This window comes from Phallusia mammillata, chromosome 1 (genome assembly GCF_965637545.1).
Source record: "Phallusia mammillata chromosome 1, kaPhaMamm4.hap1.1, whole genome shotgun sequence".
In the NCBI taxonomy this organism is placed as follows: Eukaryota; Metazoa; Chordata; class Ascidiacea; order Phlebobranchia; family Ascidiidae; genus Phallusia; species Phallusia mammillata.
Window position 1 is genome coordinate 22,726,326 of NC_137252.1, and position 17,163 is coordinate 22,743,488.

General features: G+C 37.2%; 1 protein-coding gene across 1 annotated transcript; it reads left to right on the forward strand.

Annotated features, from left to right (window-relative positions):
• Positions 1-4,568: 4,568 nt before the first annotated feature.
• Positions 4,569-13,659, forward strand: LOC145209174 (uncharacterized). Its single transcript, XM_080079436.1, has 6 exons — positions 4,569-5,318; positions 6,165-6,387; positions 6,577-6,725; positions 6,790-9,787; positions 9,902-9,981; positions 10,078-13,659. The coding sequence occupies exons 1-6, from the start codon at positions 4,938-4,940 to the stop codon at positions 13,657-13,659; spliced, it is 7,413 nt and encodes a 2,470-aa protein (XP_079935562.1). The 5' UTR covers positions 4,569-4,937.
• The last annotated feature ends 3,504 nt before the right edge of the window (positions 13,660-17,163 follow it).

Genomic DNA, 17,163 nt, shown 5'->3' on the forward strand with positions numbered 1-17,163 from the left:
AAGTTTATAATATTTCTATGTGACAGAAGAAACGTTTCTAGCTCTGTGGTATTTTGTGTACGTTTCGGTAATTATTCTTGCCGCTTTTTACTGTTTGCTCCTAATATTAAGATATTGACCAATCAGTAGCGACAGAAAAACTATGACTCATTGTCGTCTCCTCTTTCCTTTTTTTCTTGGTTTTGGCCACAGCTTTAAAAACGGGCCACAGCATAGACTTTACGGGGACACTAATTGCTTAGTCTGCAATTTGCAGGTGTTCGCTGATTCAGCAAATTATTTTCACTGTAAACACCTATGCTTCGTTGCGTCACCTAGCGTAAAAACCTGGCTACTGTGAGTTCTTATAAGAACGTATACAACCATTGTCATTCTGCCAGAATAAAATCGAAAAAAGGAATGCGATACGAGAGAACGTCACGGATGGATGCGCAACGAACGTTTTGGCCAAATCGAAATATTGACAAAATACGCTAATTTTAATACAATTTTTGAAATCTTTTCGGGCCCATTATTTTTTTTAAATTCGCAACATTGCCTCATCTTTTAGTCTATTTTAATAATCCGTTTTCAAAAAAGTGAACCCGACTCGATAATTACAGAAAAATGCAATTAACTAACACCCACTTTGGACCAAATGCCTACAGTGACGAAATACGCTAAGTTCAATACAATTTTTGAAATCTTTTCGGGCCCATTATTTTCTTTAAATTCGCAACATTGCCTCATCTTTTAGTCTATTTTAATAATCCTTTTCAAAAAAGTGAACCCGACTCGATAATTACAGAAAAATGTAATTAACTAACACCCACTTTGGACCAAATGCCTATAGTGACGAAATACGCTAAGTTCAATACAATTTTTGAAATCTTTTCGGGCCCATTATTTTTTTTAAATTCGCAACATTGCCTCATCTTTTAGTCGATTTTAATAATCCGTTTTCAAAAAAGTGAACCCGACTCGATAATTACAGCAAAATGCAATTAACTAACACCCACTTTGGACCAAATGCCTATAGTGACGAAATACGCTAACTTCAATACAATTTTTGAAATCTTTTCGGGCCCATTATTTTCTTTAAATTCGCAACATTGCCTCATCTTTTAGTCTATTTTATTAATCCATTTTCAAAAAAGTGAACCCGACTGGATAATTACAGAAAAATGCAATTAAGTAACACCCACTTTGGACCAAATGCCTATAGTGACGAAATACGCTAACTTCAATAAAATTTTTGAAATCTTTTCGGGCCCATTATTTTTTTTAAATTCGCAACATTGCCTCATCTTTTAGTCTATTTTAATAATCCGTTTTCAAAAAAGTGAACCCGACTCGATAATTACAGAAAAATGCAATTAACTAACACCCACTTTGGACCAAATGCCTATAGTGACGAAATACGCTAAGTTCAATACAATTTTTGAAATCTTTTCGGGCCCATTATATTTTTAAATTCGCAACATTGCCTCATCTTTTAGTCTATTTTATTAATCCATTTTCAAAAAAGTGAACCCGACTCGATAATTACAGAAAAATGCAATTAACTAACACCCACTTTGGGCCAAATGCCTACAGTGACGAAAAACGCTAACTTGAATACAATATTTGAAATCTTTTCGGGCCCATTATTTTTTTTAAATTCGCAACATTGACTCATCTTTTAGTCTATTTTAATAATCCGTTTTCAAAAAAGTGAACCCGACTCGATAATTACAGCAAAATGCAATTAACTGTCACCCACTTTGGACCAAATGCCAATAGTGACGAAATACGCTAAGTTCAATACAATTTTTGAAATCTTTTCGGGCCCATTATTTTTTTTAAATTCGCAACATTGCCTCATCTTTTAGTCTATTTTAATAATCCGTTTTCAAAAAAGTGAACCCGACTCGATAATTACAGCAAAATGCAATTAACTAACACCCACTTTGGACCAAATGCCTATAGTGACGAAATACGCTAAGTTCAATACGATTTTTGAAATCTTTTCGGGCCCATTATTTTTTTTAAATTCGCAACATTGCCTCATCTTTTAGTCGATTTTAATAATCCGTTTTCAAAAAAGTGAACCCGACTCGATAATTACAGCAAAATGCAATTAACTAACACCCACTTTGGACCAAATGCCTATAGTGACGAAATACGCTAAGTTCAATACGATTTTTGAAATCTTTTCGGGCCCATTATTTTTTTTAAATTCGCAACATTGCCTCATCTTTTAGTCGATTTTAATAATCCGTTTTCAAAAAAGTGAACCCGACTCGATAATTACAGCAAAATGCAATTAACTAACACCCACTTTGGACCAAATGCCTATAGTGACGAAATACGCTAAGTTCAATACAATTTTTGAAATCTTTTCGGGCCCATTATTTTTTTTACATTCGCAACATTGCCTCATCTTTTAGTCTATTTTAATAATCCGTTTTCAAAAAAGTGAACCCGACTCGATAATTACAGCAAAATGCAATTAACTAACACCCACTTTGGACCAAATGCCTACAGTGACGAAAAACGCTAACTTCAATACAATATTTGAAATCTTTTCGGGCCCATTATTTTTTTTAAATTCGCAACATTGCCTCATCTTTTAGTCTATTTTAATAATCCGTTTTCAAAAAAGTGAACCCGACTCGATAATTACAGCAAAATGCAATTAACTAACACCCACTTTGGACCAAATGCCTATAGTGACGAAATATAGTGACGAAAGTTCAATAAAATTTTTGAAATCTTTTCGGGCCCATTATTTTCTTTAAATTCGCAACATTGCCTCATCTTTTAGTCTATTTTAATAATCCATTTTCAAAAAAGTGAACCCGACTCGATAATTACAGCAAAATGTAATTAACTGTCACCCACTTTGGACCAAATGCCTATAGTGACGAAATACGCTAAGTTCAATACAATTTTTGAAATCTTTTCGGGCCCATTATTTTTTTTAAATTCGCAACATTGCCTCATCTTTTAGTCTATTTTAATAATCCGTTTTCAAAAAAGTGAACCCGACTCGATAATTACAGCAAAATGCAATTAACTAACGTCCACTTTGGGACAAATGCCGAAAGCGACGAAATATGCTAAGTTCAATGCAATCTGGGAGCGTGATTTTGTTACTCTACGGTTTTAGACATGGTGTCCTATTTACCTCGTTAGTTGACCCTTTTCAGTTGTTAGACACATGCAGCGAGGAATATGGGTTTACAAGGGCAATAGCAGTAACAGCAATTGTTTGTCGCGCTATCCGCGCTGGTATTAAAAAGCACCATAACGAATTGGTGCAAAGTCAGTAGGTCGTCTTTTCTTGTTGTTTGGTATATGTCACGTTCCGTTTTTCGGGTACGCTAAAAGTGGGTACGACTATCGGAACAGTAACGCACTCGTACTTTGGTCAGCAATAAATTCGTTTTTTACACTTCAGTTATCCCTTTTTCGAATAAAATCGAATTACAAGAAATATGATTACTTACAGACATAGTAAACGATTTTAAGCAGTGGTGGGATTCAGCCGGTTCGCACCGGTTATATAAAACCGTCTCACGAATTTTTATGATATCAGCGACCAGTTGTCCAGTTCGCGTTACTTTTAACTGTCAATGGACTTTTTGTTACAGAACCGGCTCTAAAATATGACATTTGTGACAGAACCGACTGACAAAACATTTGAATCCCGTCAATGATTGTAAGTTAAACCATCATATCAAATTACAAATGTACAACCACATGTACGCTAAACGCCCAACCGTGCAAACTTCTACCAGCGTGAGTTTGTACTAAAATGACTCGTTTACAAAACAGGGCTACCTATGAGTAACAATGGCTAAGGTCAAGGGGTTAACTCCGCTGGACACGAGGATTAACAGCAAAGCGGCGAGTGACGGGCGACACGATGAAACCGGCACATTTATGGATGATAAGAAAAGTAATGAGGTTGTAAAGCTGCAGCCTGCAACAAAAGACTTGGTATGAACGTCCGGGGGTTGCGAGATATCGTCGCATGTGACTTAGGTCATGTACTATTGCCGAGGTCGATCTATAGCAAAATTGTGACAATATATAACGGCTGCAACGCATAACTGCATTTAAGTCAGTAAATTAAGGCGAGAGATAATCATTTGGTGAAAGTTTTTGCAATAATTTGGCAGTAAATATAACGTTTTGCACTCCATTTGATGGTTTTGAGAAATACTTTAGGTGGTTTTGTGAGTTTCCAAAAACGTAATAAACCGAAAACCTGTTATTGGACTAGCGTAAGTCCGATTAGAAGGTAAAAATAATTACTGCATATTCTACGGGTAAATCATCGAAATGTGCAAGGTTGTGGGGCCACATTGTAGCTAAGACGTTATTGTTTGGACAAAATTATCCGTAGATTGGTTATAGGCTTACATTATTGTGAGCCTATGATTAAAAAGGAATGATGTGACAGTGCTGAGGATGTATGAAGATTTTGTGATTCAGTTTATTACTTCAGTTTATGTTGTGTTCGTAAAAGATTCAATGATACATTGAGAAGTCGGCGTGTAATCCTGTATCAACTGAGAAGTTTAATAAAGTTCTGCGAAATAATGGCTTTGTAATGTGTGCATGTATGTAGTGTTTTATTTAGTTACTCTGGGTCGCAGATAATCACGTCCGTTACATACAATATCTAAATACGTTGTACACAGCATCGTTCAGTTTGAATTGCTAAAAATATTTCCGAATTTCGGGAGCACTGTAACAAAGCTTTTTGGGGCACATTGGCCTGTGCCTAAGTATTTAAGCCGAATACGATGAAACAAAATTTCGCGATGTTACACGAGTTTATAGGCTACTTGATTTCCTGATTGCTTTCTTTTGAACATCTCGATCTCTGTTATTTTTTAACTTTATTAGTCAATTTAGTTTGATTATTCATTGAGCCTCGCAATACGATTTATAAAGCTGCATAAAAAATGCTGAAATTCAAACGGACGCCACCAGTGGAGTACGAGTGGGGTGTAAGCGGAAAGCAGACGCATTATCTTCGTCATAAATCTTTGCTTCCTTCGGTTTTGTTGCTCACAGACAGCAACGGAAGAAATCTTGTTTTGCCGAAGGTAGTATCGTCAGAGAACGAATCATTTTCGTTAAATGTCATTTGTATTCCAGGTGGAAAGATGGAGCACGGGTGCATTGAACTAGAGCGAGGACAGCGATTTAAAAACATCGATATAATTGTTCTGGCGCTTGGAACAAACGATGTCGCCAACGGTCACTGTGCTTACCATCACCTAATTGAAAGACGATGTTTACGTCTTATTGATACATGCCAAAAAAATTATCCAAATGTCCAGGTTGGTGCTTCAAATATTTTATACTTGTGATATTAAAGTAGGTATATACGTACAGTGTTGCACACCGTTCGCAATACGATAATGAGGTATAAATCTTGAGAAACCATTTCGTGCATGTGTTACAAAGTGAAAACTGGCTTTAAATAGGGGTGTCGAACTCATTTTGGTCTGGAGGCGACATGTGGTCTGGTGCCAAAGGTTAACCATAAATAAAACATAAATGTTTCCTTGTTTTTACAAATGACAAATAAGAATGTCATGTTACGGCACAAAAACAGTTATCAGTTGGTTTTTTGCGTCATAAAGGGTGTTTTTGCAATTATGTGCTTTTGGAAAAAGAAGTTTATCGTACTTTTCTGAATAAATGTTTCGGTTAGCATGAAAAGGTTTTACAACTTATTAGGCTTACGGGGCAGTGACCGTTTCATCGCGCAATTTGCAGGGTATGTAACACTGAAATTGTTCCTAAAAATGTACTTAGTTAAGTTTTTAACCAACTGTTGAAGGAAATAAAATACCGTTATTGCTCAGTTGTAAGCCGCATACAATAAAGTTAGTGACTACTATTTCATAATGCTAAAATTTGTTGGAATTAATGCTAAGTTAAATTTATATTCAATCTGGTGGTAACATACTCCAGCGATATTAGAGCACCTTTAGAAAATTGGTCATCTGCCGATTTTTAGCAGTATTGTTTGTTGTAAAATTTGTCCCGTGACTAGTATCAACAGTTTAATATCGGCCGCAAGTTTGACATTTACCTGCTACGGTTTGCATGCTTGTTTATAGAAGGCAGAAGAGTAGTAAGCACTGAAGCTGAGTGGAAGTTATGATATTTTTCAACAGATCGTCATCGGAGGTATACTGCCTCAAACAAACTTCCACCACAAGTGCGTTGGTTATGCGAATTACATGATGAGAGGATTGTGCAACAGACTAAAATTAAGCTTTTTGGATTTTAATGTGCCCGGTCGCCGAGAATATTGGTCTGACAAACTTCACCTTTCCGACTGGGGATTGCAGCATTATGTGAAAAGCCTTGAAGCCCATATACAAACCATCTTGTTTGGTAAGAAAATATTTGTGAAAACCAAATTGCAAAAACCACAATTTGATGTTAATTTTAAAATTTATCCTGGACGTTGTTTTCCATAAAAGTATGAAAAAAAGTGACAACGACGTTGATTTTAACAGAAGTGCCCTAATTTTTGAAACCCCACTAATCTTTCGACTCAATGTGCACTCTTTTTCACTTTAGAAAACTATACAGCTGCTTGCAGTTCAAACAGCACTGCACCAACAAAAACACCAGAAGAATCAAAAAAGTTTCGCAAACTTTACAATTTCGGATGTGTTGTGGATTCATTTCATGGCAGCCCTTACAAAACAAAGCCATTAAAACATGAGGTAGGCATTGTATAAAAAATGTAATCAGTCACCGAAATTGTTAACGCACCAACTGTGTACACAGAATGGTAAGAAATGGCGACCTCAAAGCAGTGCGAAGTCTTCCCCATCAGCTGCAAAGCCATCCGTCCCAGCCGAGTCTACCCCCTCTGGCGCGAAACCTTCTGTCCCAGGCAAGCCCAACTCTTCTGCTGCAAAACCTTCCTTCCCAGGCAAGCCCAACTCTTCTGCTGCAAAACCTTCCGTCCCAGCCAAGCCCAACTCTTCTGCTGCAAAACCTACCGTCCCAGCCAAGCCCAACTGTTCTGCTGCAAAACCTTTCTTCCCAGGCAAGCCCAACTCTTCTGCTGCAAAACCTTCCTTCCCAGGCAAGCCCAACTCTTCTGCTGCAAAACCTACCGTCCCAGCCAAGCCCAACTCTTCTGCTGCGAAACCTTCCGTCCCAGGCAAGCCCAACTCTTCTGCTGCAAAACCTTCCTTCCCAGGCAAGCCCAACTCTTCTGCTGCGAAACCTTCCTTCCCAGGCAAGCCCAACTCTTCTGCTGCAAAACCTACCGTCCCAGCCAAGCCCAACTGTTCTGCTGCGAAACCTACCGTCCCAGGCAAGCCCAACTATTCTGCTGCGAAACCTTCCTTCCCAGGCAAGCCCAACTCTTCTGCTGCAAAACCTACCGTCCCAGCCAAGCCCAACTCTTCTGCTGCGAAACCTGCCGTCCCAGGCAAGCCCAACTCTTCTGCTGCGAAACCTGTCGTCCCAGGCAAGCCCAACTCTTCTGCTGCGAAATCTGTCGTCCCAGGCAAGCCCAACTCTTCTGCTGCGAAACCTGCTGTCCCAACCAAGCCCAACTCTTCTGCTGCGAAATCTGTCGTCCCAGGCAAGCCCAACTCTTCTGCTGCGAAACCTCCGATCCTAGCGAAGTTGCACTCAGACCACGCATCAAAGGGAATGGCCAACAGTTGGTCGTGCATGTCACAGATGAAATCAGCCCTTGCCCTTGCTATCAGTCTCACAAGGAAAGGTTTGTCTTGCATGTGTTATTTCTTTGTTTTTTACATAACATTTCTGTTGTTTGGTTTGCACTGTGTGGGATTTACATTTATTTTCAATTTGTTTGCAACGTTTCGGCACTATTTCCGCAATGCCAACGTATGTCGACGTAGACAATTGATTCCTGTCTTTTATTTTTATATGTTGGTTTGGGCGATTTGCCTTCCACATAAATTGGTAAAAGTAGGTGGTGCTCGCTACTGCAATGTTGACAGATTGATTAAAGCAATTGCGACATTTTGGCGGAAGAATAACCTTAAAAAATTTGATAAAAAAACTGCTCTCGAATTTTTGAAAAGCAATGACTGTTGGCAAGGATATAACATTTCTACTCGACTTAGGCGTTTAACTAAGTTTTGTGTTTCTCATGAAACAAAGATCAAGGCAATTCCCATACCAAAATCGCTTTCGTCAAATGTGGATGGGGTAAAATGGGACAAATCGAGAATTCGTTTGTTTGCAAGCTGCCTCCGGTATTATCCAAACTCCACGCGGATCCCAAGACAAGCTATTATTTCATTTCTTACGTCTGGTGGTATAAAAAATAATCCAAAAAACGTTCTCCAAATTAGACGCAAATGGTTAAATCACACCTCATTTAGAAAACTAATACAATCTACGTATTGTGAAATAAATGATTGCGCTGAAAGTCACGACCAGAGTATGTCAGAAAGTGAACACGAGACGTTGCCCGACAATGTTCATTGTGTTTGCGAACAAAAATGGAAAGGTGAACTAATGGTTGAATGTGAAATATGTTGTAAGTGGTTCCACCCCAAGTGCGTTCTCGATCAGTTGTCACCCGCTCTGGGATTTTCACCCGAAGTATGGAGTAAATGTCATCTTGTTTGTGAAGGATGGTCAGATGGCCGAAGTAGTCGGTCCGTTTATAAACACAAGCTCTGGCTATCTTCCAAACAAGAGTTCGACAAAACCGCTGAAAGTGAAAAGGAGTCCTCACCAGAAACAGTTTTTTTGCAATCGAATTTGTCAACTGCATTAAATGATGATGTTCAGTCGCCTACAGAAGTTTTTAGCGATTTAGATGAAAGCGTTCGCAGTGTGACAGAGGTTTTAGTAAAAACCGTCGCTTTGAATCAACCGCAATCAAATTTGTTAACTGCATTAAATGAAGATGTTCAGTCGCCTACAGAAGTTTTAAGCGATTTAGATGAAAGCGTTCGCAGTGTGACAGAGGTTTTAGTAAAAACAGTCGCTTTGAATCAACCGCAATCAAATTTGTTAACTGCATTAAATGAAGATGTTCAGTCGCCTACAGAAGTTTTAAGCGATTTAGATGAAAGCGTTCGTAGTGTGACAGACGTTTCCGAACAAACCGTTGTTTCGGATGACCAAAATTCGAATTTGTCCTCTGAAAACCTTGAAGTGCCTATGGCTGTTTTATCCGAAAAAGATAACGAAATTGGCGACCCGTTTTATGATGTGTCGGTATTAGATACCACAACCATTGAAGACCTTGGTGGGGTTGGTGACAAAACCAAAAAAAAACATCGGCATGTAGACATGGTCAGGGTTGAGGATGTCATTGAATTTTCGCTAGAAGATTGGAGAAACATGGTGGCAGATCGTACAAGAAATCGTTTTGGTACCGACTTATATCGTGAGCTGGTTTTAGACAAACTTCGAAAGGTGTATTGCTCGTGCGTTCCAAACTTTTCAAACAATTACTTGGTTGATGTTGATGGTGTTGCAACAATTAAAAACCAAGACGATTGTTACAAAGAAGGTTGGGTGAATTTGTATTGCAGCCATAGAAACTGCAAAAACTGTAAATGTGAGGTAAAATATTCAATTACATTCGTGTCATATGTTGATAAAGTGGAAGGGCACGTAAGGGTGAGTGGAAATCGAAATCATCAACCTGGGTGTAAAAGGCGAAGAAGAGTTACTGGTTCGTTTAGGAATACCCTGCGCAAAAGCATGCAAACGAAGACCGCTGTTAAAGAGTACAGAGAACTTTACGACCAAATGGAACCGGAAGAACGTTGGTTAGGTGCGCACACATATATGCCGTCCCAATCTGTATTGAATAATATTAAAAGTGAAGGAAGTCTAGGTCGCCGAATAAGCAAATTGTGGTACATTAATCTAAATACTTTACGCTTAGAAATGGAAAAGGAAAGCCAATACTTTATCAGACACATTTCTGTTCATCCGCCAATGGTCGTAATGTATTCCGAAGCGCAGGTAAAAACTTTCAATCAAATTTGTGTGTTTGATATTGCGTACTTAGATTCGACAGGAAGCATTTTGCGACGATTTGAAAATTATTCCGATTTTCAGGTGTACACCTTATTAATCAGAAACCCAACACAAGGTGGAACTCCCCTTCCCGTAGCAACATGTGTCAGTTGTTTACATGATGCAAATACAATTAGTCATTTTCTGGAAAACTTTTTGTTCGACGTGGCTAAAATTTGTGGTCGTGCTAAAAAACCATCGCTAATTATAATTGATGGGTCAATGGCTATGTGGAACGCTGCATTGAAAGCGATATTGCATGAAACGCGATTAGACTTTTACAACCGCTGTTTCAAAATTGTGACCGGGAGATTTGACGAGGTTGACTTGACCAAAACTATCTTTCATAATTGCTACAGTCATGCCATGAAAGCTGCCAAGTGTTTATGCCATAAATACAGCAATAAACGTAAAATCGTTACAACTTACTTGTTTTGGATTAACGTAATGTTTTCATGCACGACGCTACCTGAACTAGATGAGGTCGTAGAAAGTTTTTACATTTTGACAAACTGTAAAAAAACCTCTGCGTTGGTTGAAAAACATTTTAAACGCCTTCAATTATTTCGGCTACGGGACTACACCGACGATGCCAATGGTAAGAACGGCAGCGACGATAGCACTGATTATTTTTATGCTTGCAAGTCGTCCGACAGATTGCAGGAACGTCATTCACCGTTTTACGTTAGGTACAAAAATAACTTAGATAATTTTAATACTTCGCAAGTGTGCAAGGATCACATGTATACCAATTGCGACGAAAATGTTTATTGCAACCCTCAGTTGTGTGAGAAGGTACTGGAAATTATTTTAAGTAGAATTTGCGCAACCTCGCAGTTAATGCTTGGAGATTTAACTCGGCATGACACAAAAGGCAATCAATCAAGCGAACAACTCGATGCGTACGAAGCATTTTTCAAAAAGTGTGAAATTTTGCAACAAGCTGGTCACCAAACTATTATGTTAAACAATCAAACTCAAGGTATAATTGAAGAACATTTCGGAGACATGAAAGTTAATTTTATTGATGGCAAGCGTGTAGGGCGAATTGACGACTTTGTGGTAAAATACTTCAACGCCATAAAGGTTTTACAAAAACAGTTCGCCGACTCTGTGCAACACCTTACAACAACTCATAAAAAAGTCTCGAAAACACAATTTGTTCCGTTTGCAACTTCGACGCCTATGGTTGTGTCTAAGTTTAAGAAAAGAAAACGCAATGCGACCAGTTTTTACTCGTCACAAGGTTTCGTGAAACAGCTAAAATATCAAAATAAGGCAACTTCGTTACAGGACAGTACCGAAGTGACAGACACCCCTGTTATTCCTGCTTTCATATTTTGTCCCAATAATGACGATGTTGTTGCAACGTGTAAACCCGTAGCAGATCTCGTTTGGAATAAAGTTCCTTTAAACCCAGTAACAATTGCAAATTCGGCTCTTGTTATGCCATGTAACCAAACGTTATCATGGCTGGATTTGTGCTCTATTTGTCCTAAGCCAATTGGTTCTACGTACACAGCTTTGACGCAAAACGCATACAAGTCCCACTCCGATCAAACGCTTGGTTGGTTAACAGACAAGGCTGTTGATCATTATATTGCACGAGTTGTTCGTCTTTGTAACTATTTACGTGCTGATCAATACGGATACATCTCCACGTTATTGGCATCAGAAATTTTAAACGGCAAGAAATTTAAGAATATTCATAGGGCATTCAAAGAAATTGTTCGCAGTGACGAAGACATAAAAGATAACGTTTTTGTTGCGCTACTACATCACAGTCATTTTCTTGTACTGTGGTTTAATAAACCCAAAAAGTCGCTTACTCTGTATGATTCTATGCAACCGACGGAAACAGGACTAATCTTGTTGCTGAAAAAAACGCTGGTCCCGTTATTTTGCAAGTTATCCGGCTATGACGTGCTTTTGCTATTAGACTCGAAAGTGCAACAGAACAACGGTTCAAGTTGTGGGGTATGTGTTTGCTACACTGTTGATTTAATTGCAGCAGAAACCCTGGGTATGAGCGTTTTTCCGTTTGACGAATTTAGTTTTCGACAATGGCAGACTTATGCATTAATTGAGAATTCGTGCAAATGTAATGTTCAAATTAAAGCAGGAATGGAAAACGATTTTTTAACTGCTTGTGGTCTTCCAAATGATTTTAATAATTGCTGGATAAATTCAACTTTGCAAGCGGTTCAAAGTCTTGTTGTTGAGCTGCCTAAAAGTTTTGTTCAGAACATACAAGGAAAGCTAGCTGGTTACATTTGCAGTTTAGTGCAGAAAAAAGTTGAAGTTGACTCATACACCGCATTAATCGAAGAAGTTTGCAGATACAACAGATGGAAAGTAGGAGAGGACCAAGATGTTAGTGAGTTTTTCACACTTTGCGACTTTGAACTGGTTTTGCAGCATTGCAAATTAAATACGCGTTTTCAACTTAAGACATCAAATACGTGTGTGGTTTGTGGTACGGTGTCAAGAACAGTGAATAATCAAAGCATTATATTTCTGTCAATGTTTCAAAATATACCCGACAACCAACTTCTATCCGAGTATTTTAATGCAGAACTTAATGATACTGTCGCTGCCCACTGCTCAGTTTGCGGTGAACATACGGAATCATCTGTGGCATCACAAGTAGACAACGCTTCGGAAATATTTTGCTTGGCATTAAAGCGGAACGTTTTGCAAAAGAAGTGTTGTACTTCAGTAAACCCTGATAGAACTCTATCCTTACAATGTTTTTCGCAAACGTATCCCTACAAGTTAGTTTCTGTGGTAGTTCATATGGGATCTAACGTTGCATCTGGTCATTACGTGTGCTATAGATTTGATGAACTAGGATTAACCCTCTTCAATGATAAAATGGTAAAACGGACATTATTTGAATGCGAAAAAGAAAACATTCTGACTGGAAGTTGCCTGTTTTTTTACAAACGAATCGGCGGAGATGTTGACGCAATTGCCAAAACTGTAACTCCAACGACGTCAGTTAAAGTAATAGTTAGACGGCGACGTCACGTCAACTTGTCATCTGTTACAACGAAAGACATTGTTGTCAGCAAAGACATAGATCTACAGCAATCAGTTGACGACAATTTAATTCTGATTTCGGACTTTGAAAACCTACACTCAGAAACAAAAGAAACGTACAAATATATTGCTCACAGTCTGCATACAATTCTTTCCAAAACGTTTAATGAAGCCAAACGCTTACCCGAGTGTTATCGTATGTGTTTATTTCATGAAAAGCGCAGAAGTGAACTGATTGGCATAAATCAAGAATTTAGGTTTTGTAAGGGTTTAAATAAAGAATGCCTTGAGAATGTTGTGCGCTTTGTTGATCACAAATTCTGTCGTTCTCGCGTGCGTCAGCGTTTTATTGGACAACAAATATTTAGAGAATCTTATGTGGGAAAAGAACTGAAATCTGAATATTCGCCATCAGGAAGTTTGATTTCTTCCGCGCTTGAAAATACTCCTTTTGATATCAACTTGTTTCTAACCCACGTACTAAATTTGGAAGCTTATATACATTGCGCCATCAAGGTGAAGAATATGTCGTACGTAGATGCTTCTAGAGAAATGGGTATGTCGGCAAAAACTTTTCAATGATATTATAAACGTATAAAAATGTTGATCTTGGTATTAAATGATTCCATCAAAAAATTGCATGAAAAAAAATCGCATTGCATGAAAAAATTGCATTTCCATGTTACAATGTTGCGCTATGTGCATGCACTGCATGAAAGCTAGCAGTTTTTTTTTTCTTTGTTTGGACAAATAATTTGTCAGGAAATTGTAACCATAGCCCAAAAAACAACACTACATTGTAATGGTTAAACTATTAAATTTGTCCAAACAAAGATTTTATCTGCAAAAAATAAAACCACTACTGTTGTCGGAACCTTGACGTTGGTGTAGTGGCTTTCAACCAATACCGGCAAAATAAAAATTGAAGGCGAACAGGATTAAAATAATAGGCCCTAAAAGATTTCAAAAATTGTATTGAAGTTAGCGTATTTCGTCACTATAGGCATTTGGCCCAAAGTGGGTGTTAGTTAATTGCATTTTTCTGTAATTATCGAGTCGGGTTCACTTTTTTGAAAACGGATTATTAAAATAGACTAAAAGATGAGGCAATGTTGCGAATTTAAAAAAAATAATGGGCCCGAAAAGATTTCAAAAATTGCATTGAACTTAGCGTATTTCGTCACTATAGGCATTTGGTCCAAAGTGGGTGACAGTTAATTGCATTTTTCTGTAATTATCGAGTCGGGTTCACTTTTTTGAAAACGGATTATTAAAATAGACTAAAAGATGAGGCAATGTTGCGAATTTAAAAAAAATAATGGGCCCGAAAAGATTTCAAAAATTGCATTGAACTTAGCGTATTTCGTCACTATAGGCATTTGGTCCAAAGTGGGTGACAGTTAATTGCATTTTTCTGTAATTATCGAGTCGGGTTCACTTTTTTGAAAACGGATTATTAAAATAGACTAAAAGATGAGGCAATGTTGCGAATTTAAAAAAAATAATGGGCCCGAAAAGATTTCAAAAATTGCATTGAACTTAGCGTATTTCGTCACTATAGGCATTTGGTCCAAAGTTGGTGTTAGTTAATTGCATTTTTCTGTAATTATCGAGTCGGGTTCACTTTTTTGAAAACGGATTATTAAAATAGACTAAAAGATGAGGCAATGTTGCGAATTTAAAAAAATAATGTGCTCGAAAAGATTTCAAAAATTGTATTGAACTTAGCGTATTTCGTCACTATAGGCATTTGGTCCAAAGTGGGTGTTAGTTAATTGCATTTTTCTGTAATTATCGAGTCGGGTACACTTTTTTGAAAACGGATTATTAAAATAGACTAAAAGATGAGGCAATGTTGCGAATTTAAAAAAAATAATGGGCCCGAAAAGATTTCAAAAATTTTATTGAAGTTAGCGTATTTCGTCACTATAGGCATTTGGTCCAAAGTGGGTGTTAGTTAATTGCATTTTTCTGTAATTATCGAGTCGGGTTCACTTTTTTGAAAACGGATTATTAAAATAGACTAAAAGATGAGGCAATGTTGCGAATTTAAAAAAATAATGTGCTCGAAAAGATTTCAAAAATTGTATTGAACTTATCGTATTTCGTCACTATAGGCATTTGGTCCAAAGTGGGTGACAGTTAATTGCATTTTGCTGTAATTATCGAGTCGGGTTCACTTTTTTGAAAACGGATTATTAAAATAGACTAAAAGATGAGGCAATGTTGCGAATTTAAAAAAAATAATGGGCCCGAAAAGATTTCAAAAATTTTATTGAAGTTAGCGTATTTCGTCACTATAGGCATTTGGTCCAAAGTGGGTGTTAGTTAATTGCATTTTTCTGTAATTATCGAGTCGGGTTCACTTTTTTGAAAACGGATTATTAAAATAGACTAAAAGATGAGGCAATGTTGCGAATTTAAAAAAAATAATGGGCCCGAAAAGATTTCAAAAATTGCATTGAACTTAGCGTATTTCGTCACTATAGGCATTTGGTCCAAAGTTGGTGTTAGTTAATTGCATTTTTCTGTAATTATCGAGTCGGGTTCACTTTTTTGAAAACGGATTATTAAAATAGACTAAAAGATGAGGCAATGTTGCGAATTTAAAAAAATAATGTGCTCGAAAAGATTTCAAAAATTGTATTGAACTTAGCGTATTTCGTCACTATAGGCATTTGGTCCAAAGTGGGTGTTAGTTAATTGCATTTTTCTGTAATTATCGAGTCGGGTACACTTTTTTGAAAACGGATTATTAAAATAGACTAAAAGATGAGGCAATGTTGCGAATTTAAAAAAAATAATGGGCCCGAAAAGATTTCAAAAATTTTATTGAAGTTAGCGTATTTCGTCACTATAGGCATTTGGTCCAAAGTGGGTGTTAGTTAATTGCATTTTTCTGTAATTATCGAGTCGGGTTCACTTTTTTGAAAACGGATTATTAAAATAGACTAAAAGATGAGGCAATGTTGCGAATTTAAAAAAATAATGTGCTCGAAAAGATTTCAAAAATTGTATTGAACTTATCGTATTTCGTCACTATAGGCATTTGGTCCAAAGTGGGTGTTAGTTAATTGCATTTTTCTGTAATTATCGAGTCGGGTACACTTTTTTGAAAACGGATTATTAAAATAGACTAAAAGATGAGGCAATGTTGCGAATTTAAAAAAAATAATGGGCCCGAAAAGATTTCAAAAATTTTATTGAAGTTAGCGTATTTCGTCACTATAGGCATTTGGTCCAAAGTGGGTGTTAGTTAATTGCATTTTTCTGTAATTATCGAGTCGGGTTCACTTTTTTGAAAACGGATTATTAAAATAGACTAAAAGATGAGGCAATGTTGCGAATTTAAAAAAAATAATGGGCCCGAAAAGATTTCAAAAATTGTATTGAAGTTAGCGTATTTCGTCACTATAGGCATTTGGTCCAAAGTGGGTGTTAGTTAATTGCATTTTTCTGTAATTATCGAGTCGGGTTCACTTTTTTGAAAACGGATTATTAAAATAGACTAAAAGATGAGGCAATGTTGCGAATTTAAAAAAAATAATGGGCCCGAAAAGATTTCAAAAATTGTATTGAAGTTAGCGTATTTCGTCACTATAGGCATTTGGTCCAAAGTGGGTGTTAGTTAATTGCATTTTGCTGTAATTATCGAGTCGGGTTCACTTTTTTGAAAACGGATTATTAAAATAGACTAAAAGATGAGTCAATGTTGCGAATTTAAAAAAAATAATGGGCCCGAAAAGATTTCAAATATTGTATTCAAGTTAGCGTTTTTCGTCACTGTAGGCATTTGGCCCAAAGTGGGTGTTAGTTAATTGCATTTTTCTGTAATTATCGAGTCGGGTTCACTTTTTTGAAAATGGATTAATAAAATAGACTAAAAGATGAGGCAATGTTGCGAATTTAAAAATATAATGGGCCCGAAAAGATTTCAAAAATTGTATTGAACTTAGCGTATTTCGTCACTATAGGCATTTGGTCCAAAGTGGGTGTTAGTTAATTGCATTTTGCTGTAATTATCGAGTCGGGTTCACTTTTTTGAAAACGGATTATTAAAATAGACTAAAAGATGAGGCAATGTTG